Below are 14,990 nucleotides of genomic sequence, written 5' to 3' on the forward strand. Positions count from 1 at the left end.
CTGACACCCTGTGGTGGTTTTACCGTGCTAGGCAGCTGAACACCACAACCGCTCTCTCACTCCCCCTCCTTAGATGAGGAGGGGAAGAAGTAAAGGAAAGAACAACTCGCGGGTTGAGATAAGGATGATTTAATTAAAGGAAAAAAAAATATTAAGGAAAGATTATTATTAATTAAAGGAAAAAAATAATTATTAAGGAAAGATTATTATTAATTAAACAATTTAAACAATTTAACTAAACAATTAACAATTTAACTAAAGGGAAAAAAAAAAAGGAAAGGGGAAAATGGAGGGGGAAAGGGAAAACTAAACAAAACAAGTAAAGGCTATGTGGAAGTGCAGAGGAAAGAAATTACTCTCTGCTTCCCACAAATGAGCGATGCTTGACCACTTCCTTGAAGCAGGGCCTCAACGCATGTCGCCAGTGTGTGGGAGGAGGACAGACGTTTTCACAACGAGAGCCCACCCCTCCCCTCTTCTTCCTTTTTCCATCTTTTATGGCTGAGTGTGACGTGTGGGAAAGGAATTCGCAGGGAGCTTTGTGCTGGTTCACATGTCCCTGAGTTAGAGATAATGAGGAAAACAGCGGTAGAACCAAAAATTTGAGCAAGGTCGAGATAAAGTGAATTGGCTACAGTGTTAAAGATGAGCTTTGGGCAGTGGCCAATTGCTGGCTGGCTCGAGGCGCGTGTCTGAGGGTCTCTAACCGACTGTAAGACAGATTCGGGCGCGTGGACAGCGCGTGGGGCTACGGGGGAAGTATATGTAGTAGTGAAAAAGGGCAATAAACGTCTCCTTGTTCAAGAGCCATCAGGAGTCCGCGTCGTGCATCCCTTCAGTGCCATCATATGGCATGGAATATCCCTTTGGTTGGTTTAGGTCAGCTGCCCTGGTGATGTTTCTTTTCTCACATTTTTTGCCCACCCCCTAGGGGGGGTTAGAGGGAGTCCTGATGCTGCGCCAGCACTGCTCAGCAGCAGACACAACACTGGTGTGATACCACTGCTGTTTTAGGCACAAGTGCAGAGCACAGCACTGTATGGGCTGCTGCAGGGAAAGTTAACATCCCAGCACACACCCTTTCAGCATGTCCAGAGACTGGTCCAGACGGTGGGGGGAGAGCTATCGGTGCGTCGCATCCACCACTCAGCCCTGTTGCATAACTCGCCTCTCCTCCCAGGGTTGAGAAATGCAACCCTGTGATACCGATCTCGCTTTCTCTCGGGTCCCTCTGCCCCAGCAGATCTGTCCTATCTGTTCACCGCTGGTGCTTGTCACAGTCAATGATTTTCCTTTTATTTCCTTGTGATTTCCGACAGCAGAGCTGGGGAGGGCAGAGTTTCGCCACCATAGCGAGGTGCAGGGTGGAGGGGCAGGAGGGTGCTGTGCTGTGAGCCGTGAGAGGTCTGCCAAGCAGCAGGACCTCCCCAGAGCCCTCCTCTCTGCTCAGGGACTCGCTATAAATAGGAGGAACCCCAGCCTCGCCACTCAGCGGTGTCCAGCTCAGGCTCGCTCCGGCTCTCCTCCCTCCAGCCTCGCTGAGATCCCAGCTCGGCCCCAGCCATGAGGTTCCTCTGCCTCGTCCTCGCCGTCTTCCTGCTGGTCTCCCTGGCCGCCCCAGGTAAGCGGGCAAATTGCACTGGAAAATAATTGGGAGAGTGGTGGGAGAGCCAGATGGGGGTCAGGGCTGCAGCACAGAGGAGTGTGCCATGCTTCATAGACAGCTCGGGGTCTTTATTGGCTTTAAAGGCTATTATTTAGTTGCACACATGTAGGCATCTCATCCTTAGGGTAGGCAGGTAGCTGCTGGTCTCCTGCAGATGTAGATGACTTGGTTATCCCAGGTTGCTTTAAATGGGGCTCGGTGTTCGTGTGCGGGCAACTGAGCAGCACCTTGCAGCTAGAAAATAGATATCCTTGTTAGAGAAAAACTCACTTTACAATTGAAGTACTACAAAAAGCACTTTTGGGTGTTTTATATATTTTTGACGTCTTCTAGGTCCAGGTGAGCTGGGCTATGGTGTCTCTGTTTCAGTCCAACGATGCCCCCTTTTGTGCCAAGCTGATTCTGAGGATGTTCTCAGGATATTTCACATCCAGAACACTGCTCCCCTGCATACCCCTGCAGCAGGGTTCCCACTTCCCTCTTCAGTGACTCAAAGGGGGATTCTGGGCTCAGAAGGGTTCCCAGTCCAGTATCCATTCACTCAGGACATCATTTTCAAACAGTCTCCCACCTTGGTGACTAGTGCTTGGCACTTGATTTTTTTTAAAATTTTTTTTTCACCTTCTCTACTGCAGGTCAGCTTTCTGGTTGCCGCAGCAACCTTCCAGATTTGGAATACCAGCTCGCGTTTTCAAACCACTTTGGTGTTCCTCTCGCCGTTTTGCCATGAGAACACCGGTCCCCTCTCTTAAGGAGGGGAACACGATGAAGAAATGTTGTCTTGCACAGATGAGCACCTCTATCACCAACTGGCCCTGGCTGGAGAGCTGGGAACACAGGCACCCTCCTAACCCAAGCACTCTCCCTCTGCTTTCTTCTTGCAGGCTACGGGCAGGTGAGGAAGTACTGCCCCAAGGTCGGGTACTGCTCCAGCAAGTGCTCCAAGGCGGACGTGTGGTCCCTGTCCTCCGACTGCAAGTTCTACTGCTGCCTGCCGCCTGGCTGGAAGGGGAAATAAGGGCTGGGCAAGGAGCCCCCGGGGACGAGGAGGCAGCTCGGTGGCTTTGGGAGCAGCTTCTCGACTGTCGAACCCAAGTGTCATCCCCTCCTCTCGATAAATAAAAAGAGACAAAAAGATGTAACTCCCATTTGTGTGTGGTGTGCTTACTCGCGTCCCGTGACCCCAGGCGGAGGGTTAAGATGGTTCCCTGAGCACAGCCCAAAAGGCCCGTTAGCAGCATGTCTCATCGGTGGGTTTTGCACAAAACTGATAGCAAAAGAGCTAAACATGTGGCGTTTTCCTCTTTTTTTTTCCCACAGATAATTTAGTCAATGGTGGGTGGAAAAAGGCTGGTTAGAATAACACGCCCCTGGGTGTCCTTTCCCCCCTGGGGCTGCATGGCAAAGCCCATGGGTTTTAGGGGAGAGAGAGCCATTTCTAACAGTGGGGCTCAAAAAATCAATATCCCTCCGAGATCCTGGCAAGCCTGTTGGTAGTAGGACCGGGTAGCGAGCAGGAAACGATGGGTGCCGTAGTCTGTCCTCCCTTCACCATGCCCCAGGGCCCTTGTCTAGAAGGACCTTTAGGGGAGCATTGCTCCTGCCCTCTGGTTCCCAAAGGCTCCTCTGCACCACCAGCAGCATCGATTAGGGTTGTTAGAGGGTTTCTGCGTAGGGCACACAGCAGCCTGTGCTGGTTTGAGACCAGCAGGTAGCTGAGCACCTCTGCCCTCTCACTCCCCCTCCTGCACTGCCAATACACTGCCCTAGCAGGGGCTGTAAAGGGAAGATTTGCAGCATCCCTTTCTGTTACAACGATTATCTCCATCCTTATCCCGTCTCTCTGTAGCTACTTTCCAATTAGAAAACTGTGTCACTGTCTATGTGCCCTTCATATGATGCCCTTCTTCACGTTTCTGGGTCCTGGAAAAGAAACCACATTTTTCAATGACAAAGCAGAGACTACTATAAAGAACGTGCCTGAGCAGAGTAATGAAGTGACCATGAATGGTTTTCAGCTAAAACGTCCTCATTTTAATGCAGTCATTTATGGGCCCCTCTCATTTAAAGCTTTCATGGTGCTCCACTACCTGAAAGGACAGGTATTTGGGGAGAAATTCGTGGTCTTTCCTATCTGGCAGCGAGAGTTAACTTGTGAAGTTATAGTAAGTACCTGTTCAAACAGCACCATAAATTGCAGCTCCAAGAGAAAAGCTGCGTTTCTGAGCCCTGCTTCTGGAACGTGCAGGATGATAACAGATTGGATCCTGGTTGTAAGATGGTGCTTTTTATTTTATTTTTATTTTTTCCCACCATTTTTCTCTATGTCTTATTTTCAGTGAAATATAACAACTTCTGCAGAGACATTTTAGAGGAAACAAGCTGCACACAGCAGCAAAACCCACTTACCACACAAATCTGGAGATACCACACTGTCTGGTGCGATACATTTTAGAGATCTGTCTTTTCCCGTAGTGACAGTCCGTACATCTGCCCTGGAACAAAGAGGAGTGCCAGGCATAATGAAAACGTCTGGTCCAATGACTCGTGTTAGCATGCCCATCTGCTTTGCTGTCACTTGTACCTACGTACAATCGCAGACAGCAATCGGGGCAGAATCGGCTTTTTGCACCGGGTCTTGGGCTTTTATGGCTGAGTGCAGTTTGTTTGAGTAGCAAAGCCATGACCCGTCAGGACTTTTTCCAGCTGAAGCTTCCCAACAAGGAGGAAACTGAAGGCTCCCGTTTCTCCCTCTGAATGGCGCACAAAGTCTCGGCACCTCAAACTCTTCCCTCTTCTTGCACGGGGTTACTAGCTGTCATTAGAAGAAGGCAAACGCTTTCTACCTGAAACAGGAAAATTAAAAAAGAGCAAGTAAGTGCTCTCAAAATTTCTGGCTAGAATTCCCCAGATTTATCAAGCTGTGCCCTGTAATGACGCTGTTCCCTGCTCTCTCTTCCTCTGCTGATTGCTTGCTTCCTGGTCTCTGCTGAGCCATGGAATAGCCAACGTAGAGCCATTCATTCAACTTATAAAATTAGTCTGATTTCTCCTATGTGCATCCCTCTACATCGACCTGTGCTGGATTTCATCATGGTTTATGAGCCAGCCACTCAAAACGGTGAGGTCCTGCCGCAGCCATCACCTTTATTACCCCGAGCAACGCAGTGCCAGCAGCAAATTTTACCATCTTTCCATTCAACCCTTTTTGTGCATCTTTAATGAACAACTTTACCACTGCAGCCCCTGCAGTGACACCCCATGGATCTGCCAGTGACCTCCTTCTCCATCAATTTGGGCCCCCTGGTGCTGGCCCCTGCCTCCTCCTCCTGTGCGCATCTCCTAGTCCTTGAGGTTTTTTTTTTGCTGCCCCCACCAGAGAGCTCCAGCAGGTTTTTAGGACAAGATTTTCCCGTCTTTCCCCATGTCTTATATTTGTTTCTGGCACAATCTTACCTTATCATCCTGTTGGTCCTGGACCCCTTTTAAGTTTCCTTCTTTCCTAACACAAGCATCTCCAACCTTTGCACAGCAAATCTCTATCCATCAATAAGACACGCTGCAGTCATAGGGCAGCTATTGCATCCATGAGTTCCTCTAGGACTTTTGGGGAAATCTCTCTGGATGCTGGAGATTTGTTGCTGTTTATTTCCTCCCTTCCACTGCCTTTTCATTTAAGACCAATCCTTTGACGAGTGCCCACAAAGGCTTGGCACGAAGACCTCCTTGCTTTCTCACAAGGTGAACACAGCTGCAAATGTTTCATTTAGTTTCCACTGAGCGGTCTTAGCTTTTCTTAGCATTACTATTTTATCCATCTCCTGCCCTACACACTCTTCACCAAGCTTCTTTTTCTGATGTGTTTGAAGAAAAAAAATAATAATAAAATAAAAAAAAAAAAAAGACATATTTCAGGAGGTTTCTTTGCCTTTTGCAAGTTCTTCCTGCAATTCTCTGCTGAGCAGCTTTATTGCGTTTTACACGTTGTCAGGCACAGTTTATTATCTTTTCTTTTTCCCACGTTTGGACACAATTTCAGCTTCTTCCTTCTAACAATCTCCCTCATCCCACTGTTCTGCTATGACCTTTTCTTTTTGCTCTTTCTCAGGGCTTTTCTTTAATAGGTGTCATACATTCTCTCCGAGTCTCCAATATAGTGGCCTTAAATAGCTCCCACGGTGCCTGCAAATAATCTGTTTGCAAGGATTTAACTCTTTTAGCTGTCCCTTTTGTCTTCTTTTTAACATTTCCCTCATTTTTATGTGGCTCCCTCATTGAAATTAAGCACAGAAATAGTGGCCTTTCCATCCCCTGTTGCTCCTGCAGAGGTGGGAACCTGATGCATGCTGCAGGGCAGCTTTCCCAGGGTAAAACTTTGAGCTAAGCCCAGAGGGTTAGCCAGCACCAAGAGCTGTCCTCTCTAATTTTGCATACCGAAAGAAGTACTGAGAAATTGCTTGTTACATCTTTGTCTCCTCCTGCTAGGTCAGTGAGCCTCTAACTGGTGTTTTCTCCCTGTAAACGTTTAAAACCCCTCTACACCAGTAATTTATCCACGCTGACTTTGTAAGGCCTAAGTATTCAACTACTAGAATTCAACTAAGAATTCAACTACTAGAACTTCAACAGAAGGTGCTTTCCAGGACCTAAATCTGCTTCTTGGCATAGCTGGAATTTATAACACGAACAGACTGAAATTAGAAAGATGCCCGTTTTTAGCAGAAATGGTGACCATGCTAGGGAAGATATGTTTTCTCTTTTCCTTGGGCATGTATTCCCACCTGAGTAACCTTGTTCAAAAAATATCCAAGGCACCCAGAAGAGATTGAATTCAATGCAAGATCAGGCTGTCATGATCACATGTGTGCTGTGCAGGAGATCTGATAATTATATATAATATATGAACTGATACATATAACACATAATCTGATAATGGGGTCTTTTTTCTTCACCCACCGAGGTCCTGCAGTTACCTTGCACTCACAGTGCCAACTTGGATCGCCCTGTCTGTCTCCCATGCACACATTAATTCACTTCTGGGCAACTTCTGGGTATAATCACCTCCGAGACGAGGTCTGGGCACAGTTTCTGAGGTCTCTGATCCAGATCCTGGAAGGCAGGATTGTGGCCTCCTACCCAACCTTGCGCCTTCACGCCCAAAGCACCGTGCGAGACGCAGCAGGTAACACACTGCCGACGCCACGCTGTGAAAGGCGGGATGCTGGGGTTTAATTTTCTAAGACTCTGTGCTCTTTGCTCGTCCTTCTTCCGAAAGTCTGAAGCTCCCAGAAGCACCTTCCAGGTGTGCAATAGTGTTTGATTGCGTGGCTCTTTGGATGCTCGCCTTCATGGTGCCAAGAGGAAGGCTTAGCCCTGGAAATCACATCTGGCTGTAGTAGTGTCAGAGCTGAACGTTTCTCTCATAATGTCAGTCTGTTGTCACTGATTTCTCATCACCAGGGCATGATTCCTACCGTTTGGGCTTTTCTCTTTCGTACACCTCATCACGACCTTCTCTCTGCTTTCAGTGTGTGTAAATAAGACCGGCTGAAGCACTTTCTGCACGCTTATGATTCCTATCTGGTGCACTTATCCTGCAGGAAAACAAATCAAAACAAAACAAAATCCTGCACGATAGTGATCAAAATGCCTCCTGCAAAAATTAATTTATTATTGACAGCTCTTCCAGGAGACTGGTCAAGTTTTTGTCCCCATCAGCCCTTGTCTTGCCTCCAAAGGGATCTATTGAGAATCTCCTGGATGCTCTTCGCAGGGGGGGGGGTCTTCTGCTTCCCTTTTGTGAAGACCCCTTGGGCAAACATCACTTCCACACAACGAAAACAGCACTTCTGTGGCATGTACCAAGGTCCAGCTATCTACAGGTACAGGATACGGGCCCTGAAGATGAGGGAAGCCTTCCTCCCCTCCTCCTTGCACTGCAACCGCATCCCTTTCCAGGCTGGAAACCACAAGGCAGAGCCCCCGCCACCCCTCCTGCTGCTCAGCGCCCTTGGAGGGTCCCTCTGCTCCCCAGGGGGCAGAGGAGAGCTCTCTATCTCCTCACAATGGACATTTGGAACAAGCTCTTGCTATCGGAAAGTTTCTATAGCTGCAGAGAGCATTTTGAAGGCTGGAGATGCAGCAGAGCGAGAGAGACCTCTTCAAAACCCCATTTTGCTGCTCATTCACTTTCACAGAGCTTTTCTTTTCACTTTCTTCACACTTTTTTTTTTCTTGTGGAAAAATGGGAAAGAAACAATATGGCTTTTTTTTTTTTTTTTTTTTTTTTTTTTTTTTTTTCTGCTGTTGTTCAGCACCTCCTCCTGCAAGCTTTATTGTTTTCTCCAGCTCCCAGCCCCGTGTGGCTGTGTAGTCTTCTCACCAGCACGTGGCTGTTTCAGGTGCTTTTCCCTTTTTTATTTTTTTGGATCCTGTTGCCTGGGGCCAGGAGAAGCTTGGTAAGTAACCGCTGGGTAAGCGGGACGCCTGCCGCTCTCGACATTTACCTGCCGCCTTCCCCTGGCTGATCTCAGCCGCACGCTGGTGTTAACCCCTCTCGCTCAGCATCTCACAATCCGCGGCTGGTTTGGAAAGAGAAATATGCGAGAGAAATCCTGACAGCTCCTCCTGCAAGGAGAAATATCGCACGGGATCCCACGGCTCCGTCAGGACTCCTGCCTTCTTGCTCACTTTTTCAAGCCATGCGTCTTTTAAGGTTATCAGGTTTCACAATTATCCTTTGTCCTGTGGATAAAATAGTGTAAGGTTGCTTGCCAGGTTATTTCCCTTCAACCCCCCCCCCCCCCCCCCCAAAAAAAAATCTCCTGGTGCGGCTCGTTTGTACCCGAGTGATTGGTGGAAGCAATTGGAGCAGCTCAGGTTGCATGTATGGACAAAATTAAGCAAACTTTCTTTCTTTTAATCTTAAATTAAGCAAGTTTTCTGCGAGGGAGTTTCCTGCATCATCCCCTAGCCTGACAAACACCAGTGCAGGAGCCTTTTTCTGGGTTTGAAAGGCCCCACGGCTGGAAACTTATTCTGTTTCCTGGGGGATTGCTCAGGAGCTGGGCTGTTTTCTGTCCCATGAGGCGGTCAGGGAGCTGCTTCTTTTTGGCACAAGCATCCCACCCTCTGATATTGCTCCTGAGCCTTCCCTGGCTGCCTTTTGCTGGGATGCTGTGAGCCCCCCGGCACCGGACCGTTCCCTGTCCCCGTGCCCATGCAGAAAGCCTGGAGTGAATGGTTTATTGTGTGATGGAGCGGGTAGGGACAGGGGAACTGAAAAAATCTGTGTCTTTTCTTCTGTTATTGGTGACCCCCAAGGGGACATGGACTGCCAGGCCCCAGGCCACGGACCTCTGGTCATGGACTGTATTTTTAAGTTACCTGCTTTGTGCTAAGGTGCCCAAGACCACGACACCTGAGTGGCCGCACTGGGGTGAGGATGCTCCGGAGACACCCTGGGAGAGGGATTTTGGGGGTGCGAGGGGAAGGAGGTGGCTGGCTGTTTACCCTGGTGTCTGCCCCTTGGTGGGACCGAGGTCCTCAGCGCGGAATGGGACTGCTGGGGGCTTGGGCTAAAGAGCTCCTAAGGCTAAACTGTGGAGGAGGAGGACACAATATCAGGCAGTCCGTCCTCTCCCAGCCTTTGCCACCACCCTGTTTTGAAGCAGGTCCCAAAGCCCCTTCCCTTCCAGATTGACATTTTGCAGTCACAGGTCTGTGGTTATCAGAGGTACATTGTGTTTGTGGTCCAGGGAGGCTGCAGAACCTCTCCTGGAGCTCCCTGCCCAGGAGGAGAATGAACCACACGACACACAGAAATCACATCTGGCCACATTTACTTCAAAGCAATGAAACCGTCTCCGGCACGCAATGAACACAGCGCTGGAGTCTCCACTGAAAGCGCCGTTCTTCGTCTACCGCAGGGCTCCGTTGCAATCATTTTCCCTTTTTGGGAGGCGGGATGCAGCAGTACATCTTCCCACAGGTCTGGTGGAACGTCCACTCGTCCGTTTTGGCACACGAGTAGGAGCAGTACCCCGCGCAAAAGCCCTTCGGCTGCCCGTACCCTGCGAGGGAAGAGAGAGAGGTGGGTCATAACAGCAAATGTCCGGCACTGTAGGAGAGAAAGCCCCCAAAGGCTGGAAATTATCTCCTCGCTGGCTGTACTGGTGCAGGGGGTAGGTTTGTGTTTAAACTCTTGCAGGGGAGGAGCCGTGTTTTCTGTCCCCATTGAGCCAGGTGGGAGTTCATCCCCACTGATCTATACTGCAGCTTGCTGACTGTGTTGGGTAAATCATGTCTTAAAGTGCCCGTTTCTGACCTTCCTTGATGAAGCTGAAGGCAGCAGGGGGTGGCCACGGGAGGATGAACCCTAAAGCTGGGTGAGATGCATCCCTCCCTCCACCCCACAGACCAGAGACGGGGAGGCAGGAGGCACAGGGTGCTGCGGGCAGAGGGCAAAAGGGGAAGAAAGGGCAGGAATTAGAGTGAAAAAGAGTGAGAAAGAAGGTCAGGAGGTGTCTCCGGGGCATCCCCTTGTGGCTGTGAGCCTCTAAAACCCAGGGACCCAAGGCAAGCATTTGGAAATGGTTCTGCTAGAGGCTGTGCGCCCTCAGCCCTGGGGACGGCGTCGCTCTCTTACCTGGCGCGGCCATGGAGAAAAGCAGGAGCACAGCAAAGACCACGCAGAGCACCCTCATGTCTGGAGGACGGTGGAGATCTCGGCACGCCGGGAGCAAAGCAGGTCTGAGATGGCCACGGTGAGGAACGCTGGAGGTGCTGGGTTTTATAGAGCAGTGCCTGCTGCGAGCAGAGCGGCGGGAGGAGGAACTCGAGCAAAGCCATCTTCGGAGAGGCGGCGTTTGCTTTCTGGCGCGTGCAATGTCACTGCGACCTGCTGGACCCGCTCCCAAAGGTGCCTGGCGGCTGGGGCCATGCTCCAGCGGGCTTCAGCTCCCAGCCGCTTGCACCAACCCGGACGTGCGGGGGCACTTCCCCCTCCTCCAGATCCGGCTGCTCAGCACCGCCGGGTGCAGCCCTGATCGACCCAGTGCCAGCAGGAGCTGCCTGGGTCAGGTTTGCACCCCAGGGCTGCAGGAATCCAGCCTGGGTGTCCTTCTGGTCAGGCACCGGCCCTGGACACCGTCTGCAAGGCACAGACCTGACGGACAGCACTGGGGTGTCAAATCCATCACAGGAAATGGTTTTCAGGGTGCCTTCATCCTCAATTTATCAGTGAGGTTCCCCAAGGGTCTTTCCCATTGATGCTCTGCAATAATAGCCTGGGAGCTATTTGGGTGTTTTGTCGGAATCTCCTCAAAAAGACCCATGATGCTGATTGAAGGAAACAGGCAAATATCTAAATGAAAATAAAGCATTTGATTCCCACACCACATCCGATCAGAAATCTGTTGTGAGCCCAGTGCTATCCAGCCTAATAATTTTTCTGGTCATCTAGGGACTGTGCTTGCTATATTCACAAATAAAAAGTTGTAAGGGACTGCAACACATTAGAGGACAGGATTAGGATTCCAGTGGATCTTTTCATGCTAAAGAAATAACAAACCAAGCACGATGAGGTAACAGGGAGAGTTACCCTTTCTATACAGACACGAGTAATTAGCTGGGGAATGCAGAACAAGGAGTTTCTGGCTGCACAGCAGTCCTGCAGGAAAATTTCAGGTTGCAGTGGATCACAGGTAGGAACAAACGAGCAATGTCCTGGTGCTGGGAAGCCAGCACCAATTGTCCTGCAAGTATAAACAGAAGCTGGGTTGGTAAAACACAGGACGTACCCACGGCACCGTGCACGTGTCGGAAAGTGCATCCATCCAGCTTTGTACACCGTGCACAGAGAAAATAAACACCACAAAACAGGCAGAGAGCTGGTAAGAAACAGCAGCCGTGAAGTAGGCGAGGTGTGCAGCCTCTCACCCTTACTCTTACACGGTTTCTCAGATAGGATCAGAGGGGAACAGAAGAAAGGCTGAGCCAAGGCTGTGGGCAGAAGCAAGTGCACGGGAAAGAGTCCAAGAGCGTGTTTTCACCCAGCAAAACACTCCAGCCTGCTGTAACATGAGGTTTGGGGGCTTCTTTGATAAGGATTTGTATCTAATTTTTGAGTTTATAATTGCTCCTTGAATTTATAAATTGCTTTGCCAGACGTCCGACATTTTAACCTCTCCAACATCTGGTGGCAACAAGTTCAACATTTCAGCTACGTTCAGTGTGAAGGACGAATTTTGGTTATTTTTTGCAATGGAAGTGTGATTTAGCACTACATCTCACCTATTTCTTGGGTTAGGAAATTTAGAGAACCACAGATCTCTCTTCCTTAGGCCTCTACAATTTTTTGTACGCCTTGTGATACATATCCAGTAATCGCTTCTTTCCTGAGTTGAAAAGCACCAGCATATTTAACTTTATGGGAATGAGTTCCCACCTTTTAACCTCTTCTTGCCCTATTATAGCCCATCAGAAATTGAAAATCAGAAAGCTAAAAAATCAGAAAGCTAAGATTTCTTAGCATACAATTTTCCCCTTTTTGGACTTCCAGCTCTTTTCAGAGCCCTCGGATTCCCAAACCTCCTTCCTAACTGGCTCTAGCTAATCCAGGCCCATCATTTGTTTACATATTTTTCCAAACCACAGCCTTGAAGTGACTGACCTTGAATCAGCTGTGACCCTTTGCTAACCTGTTACTCAGTGTTGTAAGGTCCTTCGGGAGACCTGGGTTTGGTGGCACTTGGTAATCCTGCAGCAGCAGCTTCTGTCCCTGCACCACTCACTTCATTCTTCTGGCTGTGTGTAAAGCTATAAAACAACCTGGCTAACTGGGGCTGGAAAAGCAATTTTTGCCCTGCTTATGCTTGCAACCTCATAATTTCCTGGAGGGTTTGAAAGGGGGGATGATGACCAAAGTGTCTGCAAGCAGTCGGCTCATCCAGGCTCCTGGGACAGGCGCTCAGCCCCTGTGCTGCTGCCCATCAGCGGGGTGAGAGGGGACAGTAAGTAACGAATACGAGGTTTGCTGAAGGTATTAGAGATATTTTGCAGACTGTGTTCCTGTGAGGGTGGGAATGGAGGCACAGGCCCCAGGTCCTCCCCAGGCCAAGGCAGCTCACAGCAGGGTCCCTCTGTCTGCACGCTGATGGGCCTAGACAATGGAGGGCGAGTTATCGGCACACCGCGGCCGCTGCTCAGCCCTTCTGCATCTCTGCCAGAGGCCGAGAAAGGCCCCAAAATGCTGTGATACCGATCTCGCCCTCCCCTCCCCGTTATACTGCAGATCTCCATCAGGTCCCGCTGACCCATCCGCCCCGCTCTCGCCAGCCCCTATTCCTTTGTGCTCCCTTCAAAGGCGGCGCGTGGATTATCGGCCGATATTGGGCAACCAGGCGGCGGCTGCCAGCACACCTGGGCACGGGCGGGAGGTCCTGCTGCTTGTTCCCCCACCCTGCGCCCGGCCACGAACAGCACGGTCTTGGACGGGTTCCCGTGGCTCCCCGGCGTCCTCCGCGCTGCAGGAGAGGGCTCGATAAATAGCGGCAGCCTCAGCCTCCCTCCGCACCGCCTCCTCGAGCTCAGTCGGCTCTCCTCCCTCCAGCCTCGCTGAGATCCCAGCTCGGCCCCAGCCATGAGGTTCCTCTGCCTCGTCTTCGCCGTCTTCCTGCTGGTCTCCCTGGCCGCCCCAGGTAAGTGGGAAAAGCGGGCGAGATGCGATGAGACTGGCTGGGATTCATTTAAAGTACCTTTATCCCTTGAATTTGTAGATATTGCCATCTGAGATGATCGCTCTAACCTGGTCAGGTACATCAGTGATTTATTTCAAGGGACTGGGATGTAAACAGGGACTAGCTCAGGAAGATTTGTGGAGGGATAACTGAGGTTAAAAGTCTGGGAGCGAGCTTAGGATAGACAGTTCCTAACCAAGACTCTGGATGTGGACACTTCTGGTGTGGATGTGGACACTTCTGCAGGGGGTAAGAGAGCTTCACATTTCCATAGGGGACCCTTGCCACTCAATTTCTGTGTCTCGGAGCAGTCCTGGGCACATTCGGCTTGCTGATGTGATGTAGCTGTAGCTGCTAGTGCCCGAGTCTGAGGCCCTCTGGTCCCTCTGCAGGAGTCAAGAGGGAACTCTGGGCTGAGGTCTGCCAGTCGGGCATTAGAAGCTCCATTCAGATACAACTTCTCATCCATCTGGGCCGAGTCCTTCACTCGGGTTCCCACTTGTAACCACCACAGTGAATATTTGGTGCAAGGCTGCTCTGTGGCCAACAGGACATTTTCAGCACCTCTTTTGATTTTTTTCCTAAGTGGACAATTTTTAAAAGCATGTTGTAAGTGGGTGGACACTAGGTTTTTGAAACCATCTTGATATGACTTTGGCTGTTTTCCACTGAAAACATAAATCCTGTCTCTTAAGGAGAGGAACAGGATGAAGAAATGTTGTCTTGCACAGATGAGCACCTCTATCACCAACTGGCCCTGGCTGGAGAGCAGGGAACAAGGGCACGCTCCTAACCCAAGCACTCTCCCTCTGCTTTCTTCTTGCAGGCTACGGGCAGGTGAGGAAGTACTGCCCCAAGGTCGGGTACTGCTCCAGCAAGTGCTCCAAGGCGGACGTGTGGTCCCTGTCCTCCGACTGCAAGTTCTACTGCTGCCTGCCGCCCGGCTGGAAGGGGAAATAAGGGCTGGGCAAGGAGCCCCCGGGGACGAGGAGGCAGCTCGGTTGCTTTGGGAGCGGCTTCTCGACTGTCAGCCCAACTGTCATCCCCTCCTCTCGATAAATAAAAGGAGATAAAAGATGTAACTCCCATTTGTGTGTGGTGTGCTTACTCGCGTCCTGTGACCCCAGGCAGAGCACTGGGACAGGTTCCCTGAGCCCAGCCCAAAGTGGGGTAGGGATTTGGGATGAAAGCTGTCATTTGTCCTCTTTCCTTCTCTCTGCCCCTTAATTCAGCTCCACCTGGAGACAAGAATCCAGGGAGAATTTGTTTCCTTACTGTTTTTTCAGCCTACAGGTTATCTCCAGACATCTCAAAAAAAAATGTGGGTGGCTCAGCAATGTCTGCTGTAAGCATGCTATACCCCTTTTTCTGTGAGAATACCAGCAGACCCCCAGAGGTGAACAACAGAGACACAAAGAGGCTGTCCCAGACCTCAAACCACACCTTTATAATTCTCCTTGGTCAAACTGCCAAGGCTGCCCAGCCAGGGCTTCTGCATTTTGGGGTATCGGTACCATACGGGGAGTTCAATTTCTGGTTTCAGTGTGGTGGGGAAAAAATGGATATGGAAAAGAGCTATGAAGGCA

The 14,990-nt window shown here is 50.2% G+C and overlaps 3 protein-coding genes across 3 annotated transcripts; 2 read left to right on the top strand and 1 right to left on the bottom strand.

Moving 5' to 3' along the window:
* The first annotated feature begins 1,405 nt into the window (after positions 1 to 1,405).
* On the top strand, positions 1,406 to 2,814 carry LOC125184740 (cygnin). Its single transcript, XM_048079312.2, has 2 exons — positions 1,406 to 1,621; positions 2,551 to 2,814. Exons 1-2 carry the CDS (start codon positions 1,564 to 1,566, stop codon positions 2,682 to 2,684), a joined length of 192 nt encoding a protein of 63 aa, XP_047935269.1. The 5' UTR covers positions 1,406 to 1,563; the 3' UTR covers positions 2,685 to 2,814.
* A 5,720-nt stretch (positions 2,815 to 8,534) lies between these two features.
* On the bottom strand, positions 8,535 to 10,483 carry LOC125184734 (small basic protein 1). Its single transcript, XM_048079281.2, has 2 exons — positions 10,314 to 10,483; positions 8,535 to 9,738 (listed from the first exon to the last, which is right to left on the bottom strand). Exons 1-2 carry the CDS (start codon positions 10,369 to 10,371, stop codon positions 9,608 to 9,610), a joined length of 189 nt encoding a protein of 62 aa, XP_047935238.1. The 5' UTR covers positions 10,372 to 10,483; the 3' UTR covers positions 8,535 to 9,607.
* A 2,469-nt stretch (positions 10,484 to 12,952) lies between these two features.
* Positions 12,953 to 14,427, top strand: LOC106038109 (cygnin). The gene is made up of 2 exons (XM_013184397.3): positions 12,953 to 13,365; positions 14,231 to 14,427. The coding sequence occupies exons 1-2, from the start codon at positions 13,308 to 13,310 to the stop codon at positions 14,362 to 14,364; spliced, it is 192 nt and encodes a 63-aa protein (XP_013039851.3). The 5' UTR covers positions 12,953 to 13,307; the 3' UTR covers positions 14,365 to 14,427.
* Positions 14,428 to 14,990: the final 563 nt, after the last annotated feature.

The sequence above is a fragment of the Anser cygnoides genome, chromosome 3, assembly GCF_040182565.1.
Source record: "Anser cygnoides isolate HZ-2024a breed goose chromosome 3, Taihu_goose_T2T_genome, whole genome shotgun sequence".
Lineage (NCBI taxonomy): Eukaryota > Metazoa > Chordata > Aves > Anseriformes > Anatidae > Anser > Anser cygnoides.

Coding starts and splice junctions, on each gene's coding strand:
- LOC106038109 (XM_013184397.3), top strand. CDS start 13,308: ATGAGGTTCCTCTGCCTCGTCTTCGCCGTCTTCCTGCTGGTCTCCCTG. Junction 13,366..14,230: donor GGTCTCCCTGGCCGCCCCAG/GTAAGTGGGAAA, acceptor TTCTTCTTGCAG/GCTACGGGCAGGTGAGGAAG.
- LOC125184734 (XM_048079281.2), bottom strand. CDS start 10,371: ATGAGGGTGCTCTGCGTGGTCTTTGCTGTGCTCCTGCTTTTCTCCATG. Junction 9,739..10,313: donor TTTCTCCATGGCCGCGCCAG/GTAAGAGAGCGA, acceptor CTTCCCTCGCAG/GGTACGGGCAGCCGAAGGGC.
- LOC125184740 (XM_048079312.2), top strand. CDS start 1,564: ATGAGGTTCCTCTGCCTCGTCCTCGCCGTCTTCCTGCTGGTCTCCCTG. Junction 1,622..2,550: donor GGTCTCCCTGGCCGCCCCAG/GTAAGCGGGCAA, acceptor TTCTTCTTGCAG/GCTACGGGCAGGTGAGGAAG.